Source organism: Mus caroli, unplaced genomic scaffold (genome assembly GCF_978045245.1).
Source record: "Mus caroli unplaced genomic scaffold, Mus_caroli_1 scaffold_8, whole genome shotgun sequence".
Taxonomy (NCBI): Eukaryota; Metazoa; Chordata; class Mammalia; order Rodentia; family Muridae; genus Mus; species Mus caroli.
Genome location: NW_028227263.1, coordinates 105,990,973 through 106,012,573, shown reverse-complemented (window position 1 = coordinate 106,012,573; position 21,601 = coordinate 105,990,973). Strand labels below are relative to the sequence as shown.

The 21,601-nt window shown below is 39.3% G+C and overlaps 2 protein-coding genes across 6 annotated transcripts in view; both read right to left on the bottom strand.

Annotated features, from left to right (window-relative positions):
• LOC110297357 (uncharacterized) overlaps positions 1 to 4,395 on the bottom strand; it is a 28,661-nt gene extending 24,266 nt beyond the window's left edge. For both annotated transcript variants that reach the window (XM_029479766.2, XM_085841865.1), the window contains exon 1: positions 4,266 to 4,395. In XM_029479766.2, the coding sequence (XP_029335626.2) occupies positions 4,266 to 4,268 (3 nt within the window). In that variant the 5' untranslated portion in view covers positions 4,269 to 4,395. The remainder of the gene's footprint in view (positions 1 to 4,265) is intronic.
• A 2,943-nt stretch (positions 4,396 to 7,338) lies between these two features.
• Positions 7,339 to 21,601, bottom strand: part of LOC115031507 (vomeronasal type-2 receptor 116-like) — a 45,131-nt gene continuing 30,868 nt past the window's right edge. For all 4 annotated transcript variants that reach the window (XM_085841862.1, XM_085841861.1, XM_085841860.1 and 1 more), the window contains one exon: positions 7,339 to 12,775. In XM_085841862.1, the coding sequence (XP_085697988.1) occupies positions 11,844 to 12,775 (932 nt within the window). In that variant the 3' untranslated portion in view covers positions 7,339 to 11,843. The remainder of the gene's footprint in view (positions 12,776 to 21,601) is intronic.

The window sequence follows — 21,601 nt, the reverse complement described above, 5'->3', positions numbered from 1 at the left end:
TCTGTGAAATCAGAGGTTTTGCTCTCAGCAATGTGAAATATATACCATGCAAGATATAAGACAAACAAACCCAGGTCATTTTTTCATTATCTTCCACTAGTTTGGATTGTGGAATTACAGAGGTTCCTGCACACTTAATACCAAAAGATAATTCTTCCTTCTCTTTAAAGAAAGGTAATGTTTGAATAACTATTTAAATAATACAAACACATATATAATGTAACACAGTAGAGGTATATTAATTATATAATACATTAAACATATACAAAGTGATATATAAAAATGTTTAAAAATGTCCTTCAAAGCAAAAGTGTTACCATCTAAGGTGGGTAATTTCATCATAGAAAACAAAGAGATGTGTAATTTGTCTAGGACTATTACATTTTTTATAAACTATAATTTACTGTCATTATTAAAATTCAAACAAAAAGACTCAGCCTGATTCTTACCCTCATTTTTACTTTTTCCTGCAATATGATTTGTTGGGTTTCAGACCCTGGACAAGCACCTGAGGTGCCTGTTTAACACACCAAAATGGACCTGGCATCTAGGTTCTCCCAGCATCCCTCACTCTCTACCTGTTACAGGGCATGGCTGCCATACACCATCCTCTAAGATGAACTTCTCCTGCCCCAGAAACTCTTCCTTCTTTGCTCCTTTGGCATTTTCTCCATCCTTGTGTGTGCACCAACTTTCTCCCTTTCTCTTCCCTGTCCCCGTCTCCCTTCCCATGACAACTTCACTGATCGCAGACATGACCCTAAGCAATGTAAGGACAGGGAAGAGCCAGAAGATGTAGCTATTCTAGAATTAATACGCCTTCACAGGGAGAAACCAATACATACACAATTAAAAGAATAATTAAGAAATATGTCTTTAATGACAGCATGCATTCAGCTCTGGTTAATGCTCAAGTAGAACACTGAGAACAGGTTTCATATTTCCTATATGCTGTCAAGCTTAAGTCTCTTTTAGGTTCAGTCTCCATAGTATATTATATTTTTGAACAATTTAAATATGGACAATAGACTGCAAGTCTGGCCACTCGTATCACAGATGGGAGATTTACAAAGCACAGATATTCCCATAATTTGTTTTTAAATCTCAACTGCTCTATTTTACCAATGAAGACCCAGAAGCTAGATGCTGGGTTGAAAGTCTGCTAATCAGAGGCAGAGAAAGTAAGCAGCTGACTTTTCTCCTCAGCAGATGCTCCACCAAGAATGATGCTCTCTCATACCACGGTAAAAAACACCCTCCAATGTGTGCATCTCTATTCATCTCACTGACTCCTTCTTACTCTTTATGGTTTTCTTTTTTTCTTTTCTTTTTTTTTGTTTGTTTGTTTGTTTTTTCGAGACAGGGTTTCTCTGTGTAGCCCTGGCTGTCCTGGAACTCACTCTGTAGACCAGGCTGGCCTCGAACTCAGAAATCTGCCTGCCTCTGCCTCCCGAGTGCTGGGATTAAAGGCATGCGCCACCACGCCCAGCTATGTTATTTTTCTTATCAATCCTATTTACACTTTTGCCAACTGGTTACTTACTCTGACTCTTAACCTATGGGTGACTTTATTAAATCTTGTTTACAAAATTCAAGCAGGAAGTTCTTAGATTAAAAGGTGTGGGCTAAAGTTGAGCCACAGCACAATTAAAAATAGGTTTCCCAGTGAATAACATGGGGTTCACAGTGAGAACCAATATCCTGCAACACAGAGTCATTTCTTCTTCTTCTTCTTTTTCTTCTTCTTTCTCGATACAAAATGAAGAGGTTTATTTTCTGGCATGTTGTTGTTGATCTTCAATTAGTCCCTCAAGTGACTAGAAGGCGACCCTGAATGGCCATTACAAGCAGTTTTTATACTTTCTAGGGGCACAGGTTACATCAGCAAGGTTACAGTTCAAACTTATTGCCTAAGCATATTGACCATTAAATCTATTGGCTAGCAAGCATGACATACATTTGAACTCTACCTGGGACTTTCCAGAGGGTACTATCATTCAGTACATTCTGAGAATTTTTTACTCAAGAATGTTCCTGTGGGTGGAGAATGGAACTTGCCCTAGCCTTGACCCCAGGCGGGAGAGGGAAGCTGTAAGGAGGATGTGGGAATAGAAAAAGCCCTTAGGGTCCCTCATTCTCCCTTTTTTCTTGTACAAGCTCCAATACTGGAGCTACACTCAGGGGTCTGGGGTAACTAATTCATATTCTTCAGGTCCTGTCCTCAGGGTCTCATATTGTTGGCACAGGACCATCAGCTGCACTGTTCCTATTCTCTTTTATGAAGGCTATAAGATTGTTCAATATGCAGGGTACACATGTCAATAGCGAGAGAACAATTAGGGGTCCTAACAAGGTGGATATGAGGGTGGTTTACCAAGACGAGGAGTTAAACCAAGACTCAAATCAGCCCTGACAGGGTTCTAAGTGGAAGGCCCCAGAGGATGAGAAAGATAGGAAATGTAGAAAGTAGAAAAGATAAAAGCTGGGGAGGGGAGGTCTCGTGCAAGCTATGTCTTATGCCAAATAGACATCTTAATAATAGCATCTGTGTTCTACTGACCAAAGGAAAATGGAAAGAAATGGGAAATTTCTATGAAGTCAGTAGAAACTACCATACAATGGGACAAACTCAGGAGGACTCTAATAAAATAATACTGTACAAGGGAACACAGGGTATTTCAAGGTCATCACTTAAAGCCTACAGAGGTCTTGGGTCTGATCACCACAACCCCATATGGTGAGAAGAGTTGGGTTCTCAGGATCTGAAGTAACCTTTTCCCAGAGGCTTTGGCCTCAGATCATTACCACCTCTCCCAAGCATCTTCCTTACTTTAGTAAAGGGACTCTTCCTATAGTGTTACAATCCCCTTCAGCTCCATCAGTCCTTACCCTAACTCTTCCACTGGGTTCCCCTGGCTGGGTCCAATTGAAAGAACAACAATATTAACTAACCAGACCCACCAGTGCCCCCAGGAACTAAACCACCAACCAAAGAGTATATATGAGTGGGTCCATGGCTCCTGCTACATATGTAGCAGTAGCAGAGGACTGCCTTAACTAACATCAATGAGAGGGGAGGAGCTTGGTCTTGTGGAAGCTTGTTGCCCCACAGGGGGGTGGGGGAGTGGATGCTAGAAGGGTGAGGCAGGAGTGGGTGAGTGAGTGGGAACCCTCATAGAGGCAAAGGGGAGGGGATGGGATGGGGGTTGTGGAGGGGAGACCAGGAAGGGGACAACATTTGAATGTAAATAAGTAAAATAATTACTACTACTAATAAAGACAAAGGAAGAAAAAAAGGAAAAGGAAAAAGAAAAAGAAAAGGAGTTCTATTTTACTCTCAATACATGAGGGCCTACCTGGCTCTGTCAAGCATGTTCCTGGGTTTGAGAAAGAGCTATGCCATTTTCTATACATGAGGGCCTCACAGAAAGCCTTGCGTGATCAAGCCAGGCCTGGACCCAACAGTGTTTTCCCTTTTCAAAGAGTTGCCAGCCGGTGTTCTCCTGCGAATATGGCAGAACTATGCTTTTTCTCAAGAAGAAAACTAGCAGCACTTTGTGGTAAACAGCCTTTAATGTTGATTGGGACTCTATAACGCTCCCCTGAGCAGCCACTTCTTTGCTATGAGGATGGTCCTAGTGGCTAGTTGTCAATCAGAGTAGCCTCCTTTGTTATGCACTGGAGCAAATTTCTGGACAATCCTAGTGAACAAATATATCTATCCTAGCATCCTGATCGCTAACAGGTCTGGTTAGCATGCTACTTATCTGTAGGGTGTCTCAGAGGCATTCCTCCCTCAGCTAAACTCTACTTGCTGTCGCTTACTATCTCCTAAGCATTGGTAAATCCTTTAACATCATCAATTCTACTCTTCATCACAGTTTGATATTGGAGTGCTACCCAACATGAGATGCCTTTTACAACCTCTACAAAATTAACTCCAAATAGGTCTTACAGCTAAATGTTAAATGATTGGGGAGTTAAATTTTAGAAGTAGAGAAACTAGGCCTCTCTGAGTTTGACATCCTGCTAAGGATGTTTCCACACTCAAGTCTCTGAGCCAGATGCTTTGAGCAGCCGCCCTCATAGTGAAGTTATTCACAGCCCACCGCTGGGTTCAGGGAATGACTAGGACAAAAAGGGAAGTAACAGGTGGCTAGATCTGGCCACAGCTTATCACCCAGACCCAGAGACAAGCCACCATACCAGCTCCTGCTACACAACTGCCTGCTCCTTCCCTCTGTGGGCAGTGGCTCTGCACTCACCATGTCGCGAATTGGGAACTTGCTAGAGCTTCCCTCACAGCACCCAGCAGCAGCGCTTAGAGAAAAACAATCAGAACTTTTCCAGCCGGCTCCCCTATAGAGCTGAAGCTGCCGCAAGGCACCCGGAAGGTCCCGCCTTCTCTCCTGACTGACAAATCCACCTCAAGGCTCTGATTGGTCACTAAGTCTTGCGTAACATGAACAGCTCCACCTCAAGGTTCTGATTGGCCATTAAGTCTTGAGTTATGTGAGCACCTCCCTTAGGGTTAGAACGTGCAGATGGGACTCCGCATGGTTGCTGGCCTGGTCTTCCACTACAGTATCATTCTTTTTACAGATACACAGAGATTTGCATTTCAGTAGCGCTTGTGCCTGTTTTCCAAAAGCATACCCGTCTGTCTTCCCATCCAGCTCTGGGGAGAACCCACCACGTCAGCTCGGGCTGCTCCTCCCCTTTGTAAGCATTGACCCTGCCCTCCCTAGCTCTCTAAGTCGGGAAATCTGGAGCTTGCTTGAACTACCTTTGCTTTATTCATTAGGCACTTCCCTTTCTTCCTCCGGAAATGAAGGTGGATATGTAATGGAAATCGAACTTGCGTATGTAATTGCCAAAATTAACCTGTAAGCGTTACGGGCCCAGGAGCCAGGTAACTTCTAGGGATTCTGGGAATTGTAGTTTTTTTTGTAAGTAACCCTCGTGAGAAAGTGCGGTGGCCAAATTGATTATCTGTATAAACCCCTACAATATGTGACCGGGGGCTATTCCGGCTGGGAAATTCTGCGGATATTTCTGACCCAGGTCTATCTCTTGGTCAGTACTTAATATTTAATAAACTGTTGCTTTAAATTTGGGCCGAAATGGTTGCGTTGGTTTTTCCAGTAAAACGTGGGATTAACGTATGGAGGCGCGGAAGAAGAAGAAGGAGAAGGAGAAGGAGAAGGAAGAAGGAGAAGGAAGAAGGAGAAGGAAGAAGGAGAAGGAAGAAGGAGAAGGAAGAAGGAGAAGGAAGAAGGAGAAGGAAGAAGGAGAAGGAGAAGGAGGAAGGAGAAGGAGGAAGGAGAAGGAGGAAGGAGAAGGAAGAAGGAGAAGGAAGAAGGAGAAGGAAGAAGGAGAAGGAAGAAGGAGAAGGAAGAAGGAGAAGGAAGAAGGAGAAGGAAGAAGAAGAAAGAAGAAGAAGAAAGAAGAAGAAGAAGAAGAAAGAAGAAGAAGAAGAAGAAGAAGAAGAAGAAGAAGAAGAAGAAGAAGAAGAAGAAGAAGAAGAAGAAGAAGAAGAAGAAGAAAAAGAAAAAAAGCCCCAAATTCGCTTTTCATCCTGGATAATCGAGGGGTGGGCTGACCCAGCTGATCTAGGGTCTCCGGGAAATGCATTCCCTCTGCAGAATCCCAAGGTGAATGGCAGACTCGGAGAAAAACAGTAAACTTCCTGTTGATTCCTGGATTATGGTTAGGAGATACCTGTCTGATAAACAGGGTGAAATTGATGGGGTTTGTACACCCCGTTCGGCAATTGGGAGACGCCTATTTTTTTATTTTATTTTTTATATTTATTTATTTATTGAGTAATTTCTGCGTAGTTGGGAGTTCATCCAAGGCCATCAGTTATTTTCTGATCCGTTATTTGCCTTGGAGCCTTGGAAATGCCATCTACTGACGCTGAGGGGCAGAAACTGCAGTGGCCCAGTATGTGGCAACTTCAGCTGGGTTCCAACGCCTAGGCTGTCCAACAAAGCAATTTACAGAGGATACCTGGCAGTTCAGAGATTATACAAGGTGTCAGTTGAAACACAATCCTATTGGTAAAGTTGTCATAATCAGTCTGGTGAAACCTCTATGCGACACCAATTCATTCTCTACTGTTGTCTTGTCTGTTTTGTGACTTGTCCACATCTGGTCTGTCCCTGTGGGTTACTATTTAGGGGGCGTCTAAATTAGACAAACGCACAATATAAGAAGGACTGATGGACCTAGAAGTAGCAAAGACCAATTTTAAATATCGTTGTCTTATATATCAGATCTGTCTTTGTATGATCTGTCTAGTGAAGCTGAGCCTCTGAATTTGTGATGCTCTGACTTGGGATGGTATCCAGGAGTCAAAGACTCTACCCTTCAGTCTACCTACAGTCGCAGGCCCTTCTTTTGCCTGCTCCTACCTCTGTCTAGCTGGCAGGAAAGATGGGTCGATAAAAATGTAACATCTTAGAACACCAAGCATGGGTAAGGGGGACTTGGGGTTAAAGAATTCACAAGTAACACTTGGGGCCCAATGGATATCTTTGTAATGTCCAGAGCCCCATATAGAAGCCAAGTGCTTCTGGGCTGCCCTACCCCCAACTGCATTGAGCCAGACCCAGCTCCTCTCCAAAATATGGATGAATCTTTGATTTCTCTGCTTGTAAGTTTTGTTGTTTATGTGTAAGGATGTACGTGGCCATTGCATGCTGGTTTCTCATTGGTCTTCAAAGCATGAAAAATGTTGTTTCTCATTCCTGTAGCTAGTTTACTGAGCTCTAGTTTACTCTGGGTTTTCTGGACACAGGACTTCATATAATAGGAATTCAAATAACTCCAATATATAGTCAACTTCCTTCCCTAACCACCCACCCCAACTCCTCCCAGTGTTCCTTTAGCATTTTCCCTCTCTCAGCCTGCCAGTTGTTGGTAGCTGTTGCAATTAACATCTCACTTCTCAAAACCCTTGGGTCCTTACTTATGAGGAAATTACAAAACACTCCTTTCTTCAGCCTACCACTCTCCCTTTGTCTTGGAGGCTTATGGACAAGTGCTGTAACACCACACACATGGTATAAGTTACTAGATTCTTTGTAAATGTCACCAAGTATGGTAATACTGCCCTGGCTTCTAGATATACTTTACTGACTTTTACTCACTCGGGTGCTTGGGTGCAACAAATGCAATTACTCATAATTAACTTTGCTTAAAAAGGTTAACACAACTTCTAAACTTTTGTTCTGATACATAATACACAGTGCTAGCAGGGGAGAATCTAGAATCAATATAGATTTCATCATCAGAAACCTCAATTCACAATTTACAAAATTGATTCAATGGAAATTGCAGACACAGAAAAATATACTTTATTTTGGTCATATAAGGTTACATTCTAATATTCCAGGCATTTTGTCTGAGGGAAATACAAAGGAAGTTTGCCCTTATCACTGCCATTTTCTTAGGAATTAATAAACTACAGGAAGCATAAGAATCTCATAAGTGCTTATATGAAAATGCTTCAGTATTTCGATGATATTTTTCACTAAATAGCAAAGTCACCTTACAGCTAAAAATATACTTCATGTGTACTAGTTAATATCAAGCCTTTACTCACTTATGTGTAACTCCTGGAGGGCTACTGTATCATATTTGCATGTGGATGTTACTCACATTCCCTGTTTGGGGAAGTTAAAATACGTTCAGGACATCATACCTACTTAATGTTTGCTCATTTTTGCTGTTCTCATATCAGGAGAAGCAGGTAAGGATGTGATCGCCCTTTTACTCAGAAACTTTGCTATTTTAGTTCTCAGTAAAATATTTTTTTTTGGTTTTCTGTGTTTAATTTTTTTTAATTAGGTATTTTCCTCATTTACATTTCCAATGCTATCCAAAAAGTCCCCAATACACTCCCCCCACACACACACTCCCCTACCCACCCACTCCCACTTTTTGGCCCTGGCGTTCCCCTATACTGGGGCATAAAAAGTTTGCAAGTCCAATGGGCCTCTCTTTCCAGTGATGGCCGACTAGGCCATCTTTTGATACATATGCAGCTAGAGTCAAGAGCTCTGGGGTACTGGTTAGTTCATAATGTTGTTCCACCTATAGGGTTGCAGATCCCTTCAGCTCCTTGAGTACTTTCCCTAGCTCCTTCATTGGGGGCCCTGTGATCCATCCAATAGCTGACTGTGAGCATCCACTTCTGTGTTTGCTAGGCCCTGGCATTGTCTCACAAGAGACAGCTATATCTGGGTCCTTTCAGCAAAATCTTGCTAGTGTATGCAATGGTGTCAGCGTTTGGAAGCTGATTATGGGATGGATCTCTGGATATGGCAGTCTCTAGATGGTCCATCCTTTCATCACAGCTCCAAACTTTATCTCTGTAACTGTGTAACAAAACATGGGTGTTTTGTTCCCAATTCTAAGAAGGGGCACAGTGTCCACACTTTGGTCTTCATTCTTCTTGAGTTTCATGCGTTTAACAAATTGTATCTTATATCTTGGGTATCCTAAGTTTTGGGCTAATATCCACTTATCAGTGAGTACATATAAAATATTAAAAGTGGCAATTCTCCTCTATATACTGCCAAGCTTTGTTAAGAATGTTACCAATAATCTGTTCTTATTGAGCGACATCACAGGCATTTTATATAACTCTCAGCATCAGTTGTTTGGGGAAAGATCTAATGGATGACTTAAAAATACAGGAGAGAGAGAGAGTAGAGTAGTATGACTTCTCATAATATTCAATCCTCTAGAGCAAGTGCAAGGATAGCCTACTGCCACAAAAAACTTTTTTTGTCCTTCTCCAACAAATTCAAAATCACAGTATGTTGGAGAGATGTTATGGCAGGTCATGAGAACTGCCCAGATCCAGGAATTCACTGGATCTAAGATTATGTTTGTGCTTTTCCTCGGGGTATACTGAAATCCCATTGTGGAAACCTGAATGACTTGATCTGTGAAAGATGGACCGAGAAAATCCACTATGGATACAAATGCTAAACCTAAAGAATAGAAATTGAATGGGGGTGATTGAGTCATGAAGCGATGAAAAACAGAGACTCTCTACCAAGAGTAAATCAGCTGTAGAAACCAGTGACTGAGGGAAAAGCACTGATAAAATCTCAGAGAGAGGGTTTGACTGCGAGGTTGCTGGTCCTTGCTATGTTTTCTCTTTTGAATGCCTATGTTACTACTACTACTCATATTGTTTCCTAGGCAAAGATGGTCACACAAACACTTGACGAGTATATATTCATGCCTTGCATGATGAAAAATTAACTATTAACTAAATTTGCATGAATTATCCTTTATTGCTGCACAAAAGCTAATGAAGGTTTTTCTTAATTGTTTTTGTCTCTAATTGGATTCATAAATGTGGTCCTTATAAATGTCTCTAGAATGTTTTGTTGGTTATACTGGAGAGCGTTATAGCCCTGAGATTGCTTTGCTTCTGCATGCATGCTTTAAAGTTTGAACTGCAATGAAATAAAAATATTTCAAAAAAGTGGAACTGTGGTGAATCCTGGAGATGGCCTGGTCTAGTTGGCTTAAGAAGTATGCGCCAGGGCTGGAAAGGTGTCTCAGAAATTGAGAACACTGACTGCTCTTCCAGAGGTTCTGTGTTCAATTCCCAGCAACCACATGGTGGCTCACAACCATACATAATGGGATCTGATGCCCTCTTCTGGTGTGTCTGAAGACAGCTAAAATATACACACATACATAAAATCAATAAATAAGTCATTTTTTTTAAGTATGTGCCATATTATTTTAAGTTTAGAGACAATAGCTCCTGGGGCAAGGTGTCCGGTCATGTTTCTGACACCTGAAGCAATACCTCAATCAATGGAGCATTCAGGCACCTGTGTAACTCTGTATTACCAAAAAAGTCAGCCAAGCATACAGAAGCTTCACAGGACAATTATTTTCCAACATTAACCTTTTGTACTCTGTATAGCTTGCAAATGTCATGTGTCTTAGCAACTACAATTGTGCTCCTCCTGGAGACATCCATTATATTTTATTTCTGATAAGTGTGTAAAAACTATGACTGCATGCAATGAACTTGTCACATCCCCAGGCTTCCTGTGGCCTCTCCTGCTAGATGAGATTTCCTCAAACAATGATCAGGCTTGGTAAGGAAGGGCTGGTGCTTACATCTAGCCAAACAGTTTTTGATTCTATGAAGTATTGCTGAAGTCCCCTGACTCAATGTGGAAACTCCAGTTCTTTCTGCCCTAACATGAATCCCTCACCCACTAAACCATGCATCATTGTAGTCATGACAAATCAATTTCTAAAGATATAATAGATACATGTGAAATAAATACCAAAAAAGAAAAAAGAATCTGCATTTACCTTTCCATGTCTCAAAAAAACCCTTACATAAACTCTACGTGTTCCTCTCCCTTTTTCATAGGAATCACCTTTCTCACTAGAGGATCTCTTTTTCCTTCTATTGGAAATAAATAATCACTTCTGCTGGAGTACATTGCTCCTTTTCCGCCTTCTTTCTTTCTACATTGCCTGAGAAACATAACAGGGTAAATGGAGAAAAAAAAACAAAAACAAAAAACCTCTACCCACCACTGAAAAGCACACCTCTTTAACTATATCACAATGATAACAAATCTTCAAACAGAAAAACAATAAAGGACTGAACGTCAACTAATATTGACTCATATTAGTGGCATTTGTGATTTTTCTAGAATAAGAGACATTAATAATCCCCTGCTTTCACAGAGCCATGAATTTTGCTCAGGGACTTTGAATATCCACATTTGGCATATATAATCAAATTCAAAGTCTTTCCCTGAGGCCATTTAAAACGATATTTCCAATTTCATTGTCAATTATAAATGGTTTCCACTGCTTAAGAAAACTGTTTAATTTTTTCAATGAAGTATTTAACTCCATATTATATCTGTTGTACAGTTTAAGGTAATTCATCCTCCATAATGCTTGTTTCTGAAGTGAGCTCTCCTGATTTACCTCTGTCCCAGTACATTGTGCCCATAAAAGTTTGTGAACTGCCAGATCAGTCACTAGCATTCTGTTACTGAGCTCTGTATTTCTAAATGACTGCTAATTTCCAATGAGGCATCATTTTTAGTTACCCATGTTTTCCCTCATTTTACAAAATAATGAGAAATCAAAATAGAAGGAGCTTCTACTGTCATTCTGTGCCATGGAATTTCTTCTGAAAATAAGAACGTGTGAAATTGATGCTTGAGAGACAAACCTCTTATGATGTTGAACTTACAAAGTAGAGTATAATAAAATCATTTACAGTTCAAAAACAAATGAAATCTGTTACATACAGGGGATACTGGGGGAAGTGGAGGGATGTGAGGGGGCAGGGTGGGTTCATGGGTGAGGGAACACCCTCTCAGAGGCCAAGAGGAGGGAGGATGGGGTAAAGAAATTTGGGGGGGGAGTACTGGCAAGGGGGTAAAATTTGGAATTTAAGTAAATAAAATAAGTTAAAGAATATTTAATCAAAGAAGAACCAAATGAATATAAAATGGCTGGGGATGGTTACATATCTTCAATATCAGCACTTTGCAGGCAGAAGAAGACAGATATCCATAAGTTATACCACAATTGTCAACTTATGGGGAAGCAGGCCAATAAAAAATACAAAGTGAGATACTGTTACAGAAAAAAAATGTATAACATAAAGATCAGTCTTAAATAAAAATTGTTACACTACAAAGAAACATTAAAGCAATGAAATTAAGAATTATGAACCCACATAATAATATATCTGAATAAGAGATTTAGAATGATGTCATACTTTTTAACCATTATGTTTAATTAACATGGATTAATTTTAACTCTTAAATAAATTTTAAATGACTACTTCTTCTTGAATGTATTTTGTGCTTGATATCAAGACATGAGTTCTTATCTGGCCTTAACAAAATTATGTAGCACTTGGGGACAAATATCAAGGCAAAAAATGATGTACTGGAAGCCAAGATAGAGAAGACTTCCATAGCCACCATGACCTTCCCCTTTGTGCTATGATAGACAGGGAGGAAGGTGATCCAAACACAGAAGAATACCTGCATGCTGAATGACAGGAACTTGGCCTCATTGAATGTGTCAGGCAGATTCCTGGATAAGAAGGCCATGGTGTAGCTCCCAAGCGCTAAGGAGCAGAGATATCCCAGGACACAGTGGAAAGCAGCTGCAGAACCCTTGTTGCACATAATGATGATGTGACCATGTTCAACATGAGCATTTTGATCAATAAAAGGTGGAGAGGTAGCCAGCCATATTCCACAGATAATAAGTTGGATCAGTGTGCAGATGGGAATAATGAAATTTGGGGCCCTTGATACTATTAACCACCTCATCATTCTAGATGGAGAGGTGACCTTGAATGCAGTAACCACTACAATAGCTTTGGCTAACACTGTGGAGAGAGCCACAGTGAACAAAGTTCCAAATGCCATTTGCTGCAAGATGCAGGTGGCTGTGTTGGGCTGTCCAATGTAAAGCAAGCAACTGAGAAAACAGATTATGAGTATCAATAGCAGGGTGTAGCTGAGAGCCCGGTTATTGGCCTTGACAATGGGTGTGTCTCTGTGCTTCACAAAGACTACAAGAACCACAGCTGTGAGTAGAGAGAAGCACAGGGCTGTGATGCTGAGTGCCATCCCCAAGGGCTCTTCATAGGCCAAAAAGCTCACAGATTTCTGAAGGCAGTGGTTCTTCTCTGAGTTTGCATAGTGACTTTCTGGACACTGCACACACTGATCCATATCTGTTTAGAAAAGAAAGTGACTGTAAATTAATCCACAGGTGTTACCTCCCCCCCCACCCAGCTTTTTATTTTCTGCAGCTAATTATTATTCTTCCTGGATAACCTTTTTTATTTTCTGAAACAAATATTTATGTACTCTATGAATCATTTCAAACCTAAGCAGCCTTTTTTTTTAACTTATGGTGACAAATATTAGAGTCCAATGCTTTGCTGTTTTTGTCTGCTATCCCTGAATTTGTGACTCTGTTGCATCTAGTTTACAGGTCATAAAATTAGAGAATGATATTGCATAAACCTAATTTGATTCTAACATCACCTTATAAAAATCTCTAATTTGTGGATTTGTAATTTGTACAATGTGGACAAAGTTCTTTGAAGAACCTTCTTAGAAGCAAATGGGGAGAGGAGGAGTGGGGTGGGGTTCTTGGAGCAGAGACCAGGAAAGGGGATAACATTTGAAATGTAAACAAATGATTAATTAAAAAATTCATTTCTTAGTGTGTTGAAGGCACATAGTTTTAAATTATTTCATTTATTTACATCCCAAATGTAAATCCTTCCTGGTACCCCTCCCAGAGTTTCCCATTCCATTTCCCCTCCCCTTTGCTTCTGAGAGAGTGCCCAAGTAGGCATTCTTGCTCTCCAGGGCATCACATCCTCTACATAACTAGCGACATCCTCTTTCACTGGGGCCAGACAAGTCAAGTTAACCCTCTACTATGTGTGCTGAGGGCCTCAGACCAGCTCGTGTATGATCTTTGGTAGGTTGCTTAGTCTCTGGGAACTTCCAGGATCCAGGTTAGTTGACACTGTTTTTCTGCAGGTCCACCATTCACTTTAGTTTCCTTAACCCTTCCACTAACTCTTCCATAGGGGTCTGTGACCCCAGTGCTATGTTTGCTGTATCTGCATCTATTTCAGTCATATTAACCTATTTTCATAAAATCCCTTGGATACTTCAATTTGGTTGATAATATGAATAATTTTCAATTAAAAATACAATTGCATTCTTTGAGCTTAAATCCTTCACTAGAAATTTGTTGTTATAATTCATTACAACATTGTTTTTCAACATTTAAGAAGATAATTCTTGAAATATTTCTACTTATGCATAAAAGTAGGTTTGGATATTCTGCACCTAAACATTTCTGATTTTTCTTGACCTAAAAGATATTGTATACCAAAAGGAACTGCCATATTTAGAGAACATTTCATCCATACACAAAAGAATATATCTTCCTCTTTGTACTTCATCAATCTTTCTCCAAAACTGACCATATTCTCAGACACTAAGCAAGTCACAACAGATACAAGAAATTTGAAATAACCCCCTGCACCTGATGAGATTACCACTGATGAAAGCTGGACATCATCAAAAACAGACACAATAGAAAGAATACAAACTCATGAAAACTGAACAATTATCACAACTGTCTAATGAATGGGAAAAATCTTAAGACAGAAATAATGTTCCAGTATGTTCATAGCAGCCTTGTGTATTATACCCAGAAGCTGGAAAGAACCGAGATGTCCCTCAACAGAGGAATGGATACAGAAAATGTGGTACATTTACACAATAGAGTACTAGTCAGCAGTTAAAAACAATGAGTTCATGAAATTCTTAGGCAAATGGATGCATCTGGAGGATATCATCCTGAGTGAGGTAACCTAATCACAAAAGAACACACAGGGTATGCACTCACCTATAAGTGGATGTTAGCCCAGAAACTTAGAATATCCAAGATACAATTTGCAAAACACATGAAACTCATGAAGAAGGAAGACCAAAGTGTGGATACTTCTTTCCTTCTTTGAATGTGGAACAAAATACCCATGGAAGGAGTTACAGAGACAAAGTTTTGAGCTAAGACAGAACAAAAGACCATCCAGAGACTGTCCCACCCAGGGATTGATCCCATATACAACCACCAAACCCAGACACTATTGCATATGCCAGAAAGATTTTGCTTACAGGACCCTGACATAGCTCTCTTGTGAGTCTATGCCAATGCCTGGCAAATACAGAAGTGGATGCTCACAGTCATCTATTGAATGGAACACAGGTCCCCTAATGAAGGAGCTAGAGGAAGTACCCAAGGAGCTAAAGGGCTCTGCAACCCTATAGGAGGAATAACAATATGAACTAACCAGTACCCAACCCCAGAGCTGTGTCTCTAGTTGTATATGTAGCAGAGGATGGCCTAGTTGGCCATCAATGGGAGAAAAGGCCCTTGGTCATATGCCCTAGTACAGGGGAATGCCAGGGCCAGGATGCAGGAGTGGGTGGGTTGGGGAGCAGGGTGGGGGAGGGGATAGGGGACTTTTAGGATAGCATTTGTAATTTAAATGAAGAAAATATCTAATAAAAAAAAGAAAGCAATCGAAGACTTTCTAGAATTCTATGGAAATAAACACAGATCAATTCAAACTGTGGAACAAAATGAAAATGGTATAAAGAAAAAATTCATAAATCTTGGAGCCTACTTGTAAAATTGGAACTAAAAAATATCCTGAGTGAGGAAACTCAAACTGAAAAGGACGTGCATGGTATCTACTCACTTATAAGTAGATATGAGCCATAAAATTCTGGACACCAACACTACATTTCCCAGACCCAACAAAGCTAAACAAGAAAGAAGGCCTAAGTTAGGTTGTTTGATATCACTTAGAATGGGGAATAAAATAGTGATAAGAGGCAGATGAGAGGTGGTAACTGAGTGGGAGAGGCGATGAGGATAGGAATCAGGGCATTCAGGATCAGGTGTGAGAAGAGACAGGAGATAGGGCCAGAGGGCCAGAAGAATGAAGGGAAATGCAAGCTGCTTTGGGTGTAGGGTAAGAGCATCTCTAGGACATGCCAGAGATCTGGAATGGGGAAGGCTCACAAGAGTTTATGGAAATAACTTTAGCCATTGTTTGGAGGAAACTGGATGGGAGAAAGAATGGATGGGGGAATAGGGGGTGAGGTTTAGGAAAAGCCAGAGAGAAGGCTGGGAGAATGAACAGAAATTGGCTGAGTTTGGGAGACATACCAAGTACATGATAGAGATCTGGGATGCAGGAGGATCCAGGGTCTCTATGAGGATGACTATAGCTGAGAAGCCTAGGTGTGGGGTATATAGAACCTGAAGTGGCCACTTTCTGTAGCCATGCAGGACCACCAGTGGAGGGATAAGGGCCACAAACTACCCACAAAAAGTTCAACCCAAAGTTTATTCCGTCTACAAGAAATACAGGGACCCTGGTGGAGCAGAGATCCAGGGAATGGCCAACAAATTTCTTCCCCAACTTGAAACACAACCCATAAGCAAGCATGTATCCATGACACTATTAATGATACTCGGTTATGCTTGTAGACAGGAGTGTAGCATAAATGGCCTCTGAGAGGCAACACCAAGCAGATGACTGAAACAGATGCAAAGACCCACAGGCAAACATTTGACTGAACTCATGGAGTCTCTTGGAAGAGTTGGTGGAAGGATTGCGGGACCCAGAGAAGCTAGAAGGAAGGCCAGCAGAGCCAACTAACCTGAGCTTTTGTCAGCTCACAGATATTTACCCACAACTCAAAGAAGTTACCTGGGCAGAACCTAGGCCCCACGCACATACATAGCAAAGCTGCAGGCTAGTCTTCACGTGGGTCCCCCAAAATGAGTGGGTGGTGTCCCTGACTCTGTTGCCTTCCTGTGGATGCCATTTCCCTCACTGGCCTGCTTTGTCTCCCTCAGTGGTAGAAGATTGCCTAATTCTGCAGAGACTCAATATTCTATGGTGTTGGAGATACCCAGGGGAAGTTTCCACCCTAACAGAGGAGAAGGGGAGTGGGAAAGGGAGTTGTGAGATGGGGACCAGGAGCAGGGGTGTCACTGATCAGGATTTAAACTGAATTAAAAAAGAAAATAATAGAAAAAAAATGAGGACTTCTTGTACTAGGAACTTATCAGCACACCTGAAAAGTCTAAAACCAAAAAAGTGACCACTCTCAAGAGGAGTAGATGGGAAGAAACGATGAAACTAAGGTCTCATAACAATAAACTAGTAAGAAAGACAATGATACAAAAAAAAATCAATGAAACTAACAGAAGGTTCCTTGAGAAAATCAATAAGATTGACAAATTTTAATCCAGATTATCTAAAAGATGGAGAGAAAATATCAAAATTAACAAAATCAGAAATGAAAAGTTTGACATAAAAAGATACCAAAGGAATCCAGTCAATAATAAGGAAATTCTTTAAAATCCTGTAATCAAGAAGTTGGGAAATTTAAATGTGATGGCTAATTTTGTCATCAAGTACTATCCACCAAAGCTAAATCAAGATAAGATATTTATAAAATATTTAAATAGAACATCAATATATAGCAAGACAGAAGCAGTCAATAAGATTCCCCCCCCCCAAAAAAAAATCCCAGGGCAAGATAGTTTTAATTCAGCATTCTCCTAGATTCTTAAAGAAGAATAAACACTAAAAATTCTCAAATTTTCTCAGCTGAAGAAACAAAACGAGCCCTTCCTTATTTATTTTGGTTTTTCGAGACAGGGTTTTTCTGCGTAGCCCTGGCTGTCCTGGAACTACTTTGTAGACCAGGCTGGCCTTGAATTCAGAAATCCACCTGCCTGTGCCTCCCCAGTGCTGGGATTAAGTGCATGCACCACCACTCCCAGCTCCAATTTATTTTTTACAGCCATATTTACCATAATGCCCAACCACATAAAGTCTCCACAGAGAAAAAGTATTACAGACCAATTTTCCTTTGAACATGCATTCAAAATGCTCACTAAACTACTTGAAAAGAAAATCCAAAAACCTATTAGAAGCATCATCTTTCATGATCAATTAAGCTTTATGCTAGATATGTAGGGGTGGCTCTATATACAAAAATAGGTAAGTAAAACCCACCATATAAAACAAGCTGAAAGAAAAATCAAATGATCATCTCAGTACATGCAAAAAGGGCATTTGAGACAATCCAGCACACCTTCATGATAAAATTTCTGAAGAAATTAAGTACACAAGGGACCTATTCAAACATAATAATGGCTATTTACAGTAAGCATATACCCAACATTAAACACAATTGAGAGAAATTGTAAATAAATCTGCTAAACTCAGGAACAAAACAAGTTTATCTCTTCTCTCCATATCTATTCAGGATGGTAATTAAAATTTTAGCTAGATCAACAAAAGATCTATGGTATAAAAGACAGAAAAGAAGTACCCTCATTTGTTTATAATATGATAATATATATTAGGGGCCCTAAAACTTCCACCAAGAGACTCCTACAGCTGACAAACACTTTCAGCAATGAAGCTGAATGCTTCCAACAATCAAAACAATCAAAACAAAAAACAAAAGCAAGAAAACAAACAAACAAACAAACAAAAAACAGTAGCCCTCCTATATACAAATGACAAATGGACTATGAAAGACATCAGGGAAACAACACCTTTCATATTACCCTCAAATAATAGTAAATACCTTGATGTAACTCTAAACAAGCAATTTAAATTCTTCTGTGATAAAAATCTTCAAATGTCCTATTGACAAGAGTCCTTTCCCTTACAGAAGCTTTGTAATTTTATGAGGTCCCATTTGTCAATTGTTGATCTTAGAGCATAAGCCATTCCTGTTCTGTTCAGGAAATTGTCCCCTGTGCCCATGTGCTCAAGGCTCTTCCCCACTCTCTCTTGTGTTAGATTAAGTGTATCTGGTTTTATGTGGAGGTCCTTAATCCACTTGGACTTGAGCTTTGTACAATGACATAAGAATGGATCAATTTGCATTCTTCTACATGCTGACCTCCAGTTGAATCAGCACCATTTGTTGAAAATGTTGTCTTTTTTGCCCACTGGGTGGTTTTAGACTTTGTCGAAGATCAAGTGATCATAGGTGTGAGGGTTCATTTCTAGGTCTTCAATTCTATTCCATTCATCTAACTGCCTGTCTTTGTACCAATACAGGTTTTTCACTTGCTTAGTTAGAGTCACACCAAGGTATTTTATATTATTTGTTACTATTTTGAAGGGTGTTGTTTCCCTAATTTCTTTCTCAGCCTGTTTATCCTTTGTGTAGAGAGAGGCCATGGATTTGTTTGAGCTAATTTTATTTTATATTTTTTTAATTTTTAATATTTTTATTACATATTTTCCTCAATTACATTTCCAATGCTATCCCAAAAGTCCCCCATACCCCCCTCCTTCCCTACCCACCCATTCCCATTCTTTTGGCCCTGGCATTCCCCTGTATTGGGGCATATAAAGTTTGCAAGTCCAATGGGCCTCTCTTTCCAGTGATGGCCGACTAGGCCATCTTTCGATACATATGCAGCTAGAGATAAGAGCTCCAGCTACTTCACTGAAGTTGTTTATCAGGTTTAAGAGTTCTCTGGTGGAATTTTTAGGGTCACTTATGTATACTATCATATTATCTGCAAATAGTGATATTTTGACTTCTTCCTTTCCAATTTGTATTCCTTTGATCTTTTGTTGTCTAATTGTTCTGGCTAGGACTTGAAGTACCATATTGAATAGGTAGGGAGAAAGTGGGCAGCCTTGTCTAGTCCCTAATTTTAGTGGGATTGCTTCCAGCTTCTCTCTATTTAGTTTGATGTTGGCTACTGGTTTGCTGTATATTGCTTTTATTATGTTGTGGTATGGGCCTTGAATTCCTGATCTTTCCAAGACTTTTATCATGAATGGGTGTTGGATTTTGTCAAATGCTTTCTCAGCATCTAATGAGATGATCATGTGGTTTTTGTCTTTGAGTTTGTTTGTATAGTGGATTACATTGATGGATTTCTGTATATTAAACCATCCCTGCATCCCTGAAATGAAGCCTACTTGATCATGATGGATGATCGTTTTGATGTGTTCTTGAATTCAGTTAGCAAGAATTTTATTGAGTATTTTTGCATCTTTATAGATATCTTAGAATTAGTTTATAACACTGCATACAGATAAAAGCTTAAAATAACTTGCTTGGAAAATACATTTATTGAAATGCTATGGTATTTAAAACTTAGAGGAACTCTGTGCATACAAGTTATTTTTCTTTTTATTCTTTTCCTCAAACTTAAGACTTGAAACAGGACCCCTGTGTTTCATGAAGAAATCTCCCCAGTAACTCTCTGTAAAATTTTAAGGCTATTTTTTCTGGAATGTGTTAGTCATGGCTCACCTTGCTATGTCTGACTTATTCATATAAATCAAGGTTGAAAATGAAACTGATAGTTTGGTAGCAATCCTGTTTCAAAAATACATGATAATACCAAATATCTGCCAAACTTTGTTGTTCAGCCAGCTTGTCAATTTGCATTTTAATCCTAGAGCAGATAAATTCAAATATTAAATAACAAAGTCTGAGATGAATGACATATTCACTCTGTTCTGTATTCTAGTTTCAACTTTCATAGTTTGGTTTGTTATTTTGTTTGCTTGGATTTTGTTATTGTTCATTTTGTCTTATTTTGTTTTGATGTTTGTTTTTCAGAGATGATTTTCTCACCACTGTTTATAGAACATTCTCATCATATTTGTTCATCTTTTCTTCTCTTTATACATATTTTATACTATGATACTTTAATAGTTTACTCTTCAAATACTGAGTTCTTACTATAAACAAAGCATCCTTGTTTGCTTACTGCTGTCTCTAATGTAATCTGTACAGTATCTGATACATAAGTGGTATGCAGGTGAACCTGGTCAATGAGTCAAATGACTGCAGCATTGATGTTTGTTGTTCAGTAATGATATGCTTAACAGGTCAAGTCTTTTTGGTGAAATGTGTATACATTTCTAATTCACACATAACTTAAGCATGCTCCAACTCCAGTTCCTTATCCCATTCCTTAAAGATTGGAGTTATTAATATGTTGGCTTTTATGTATGTATTGAGTTTCCATTTTCCAAAAACTATATACTTTGTATAACAAACAAAACTGTAATTTCTTATTTAATAATTACCTTGTGATGTATTTCCAATTCAATAAATACTTCTTACAACCTTGTAAAACACTTAAAGAGATACAACACTTGGCGTGCTTGTAAACTGATACAGTAGTGGTTGTTTCCATGAAGGAGTAGGGTTTTCAGAATTTATAGGTATGAAATTAGCCAAGAAATGCTACAAATATTTTAGATATGAATAGAGTACTTTTAACCAATAAAATAAAGAAAATGGAAAAAAAGGAAAAGGAAACATACCTCAGCAAATAAAAATAAAAATACAAAACAAAACAAAACATAGACATTACCTCAGTGTAAAGTGCTGGAACAAAGGTTCTCAAGTAAACAGACCCAAGAATCAAGCTGGTGTAGCCATTCTACCATCTAACAAATAGACTTTCATTCAATACTAATCAAAACATACAGGCAAGGACACTTAATATTCAACAAAGGAAAAAATTTACCAATATATATCTCAATTCTGAACATCTATACCCCAAATACAAGGTACCCACATTTGTAAAAGAAACATAGCTATGGCTCAAATTGCACATCACCTCCATACATTAATAGTGGGAGACTTCACCACCCCACTTTTACCTTTTGACAGGAGATCCAGACAGAAACTAAATAAAAAAAAATGATGAAATTAACAGATGGTATGAATCAAATGGACCTAACAGACATGTATAGAGTATTTTACCCAAACACAAAAGAATATACCTTCTTCTCAGCACTTCATGAAACCTTTTCCAAAAGTGACCATATAGTTGTTCACAAAGTAAGCCTCAACAGATACAAGAAAACTTCCAATAATGCCTGTATCTTACTAGACCACCATGGATTTAAGCTGAACTTCAACAACTACAGAAACACTGGAAA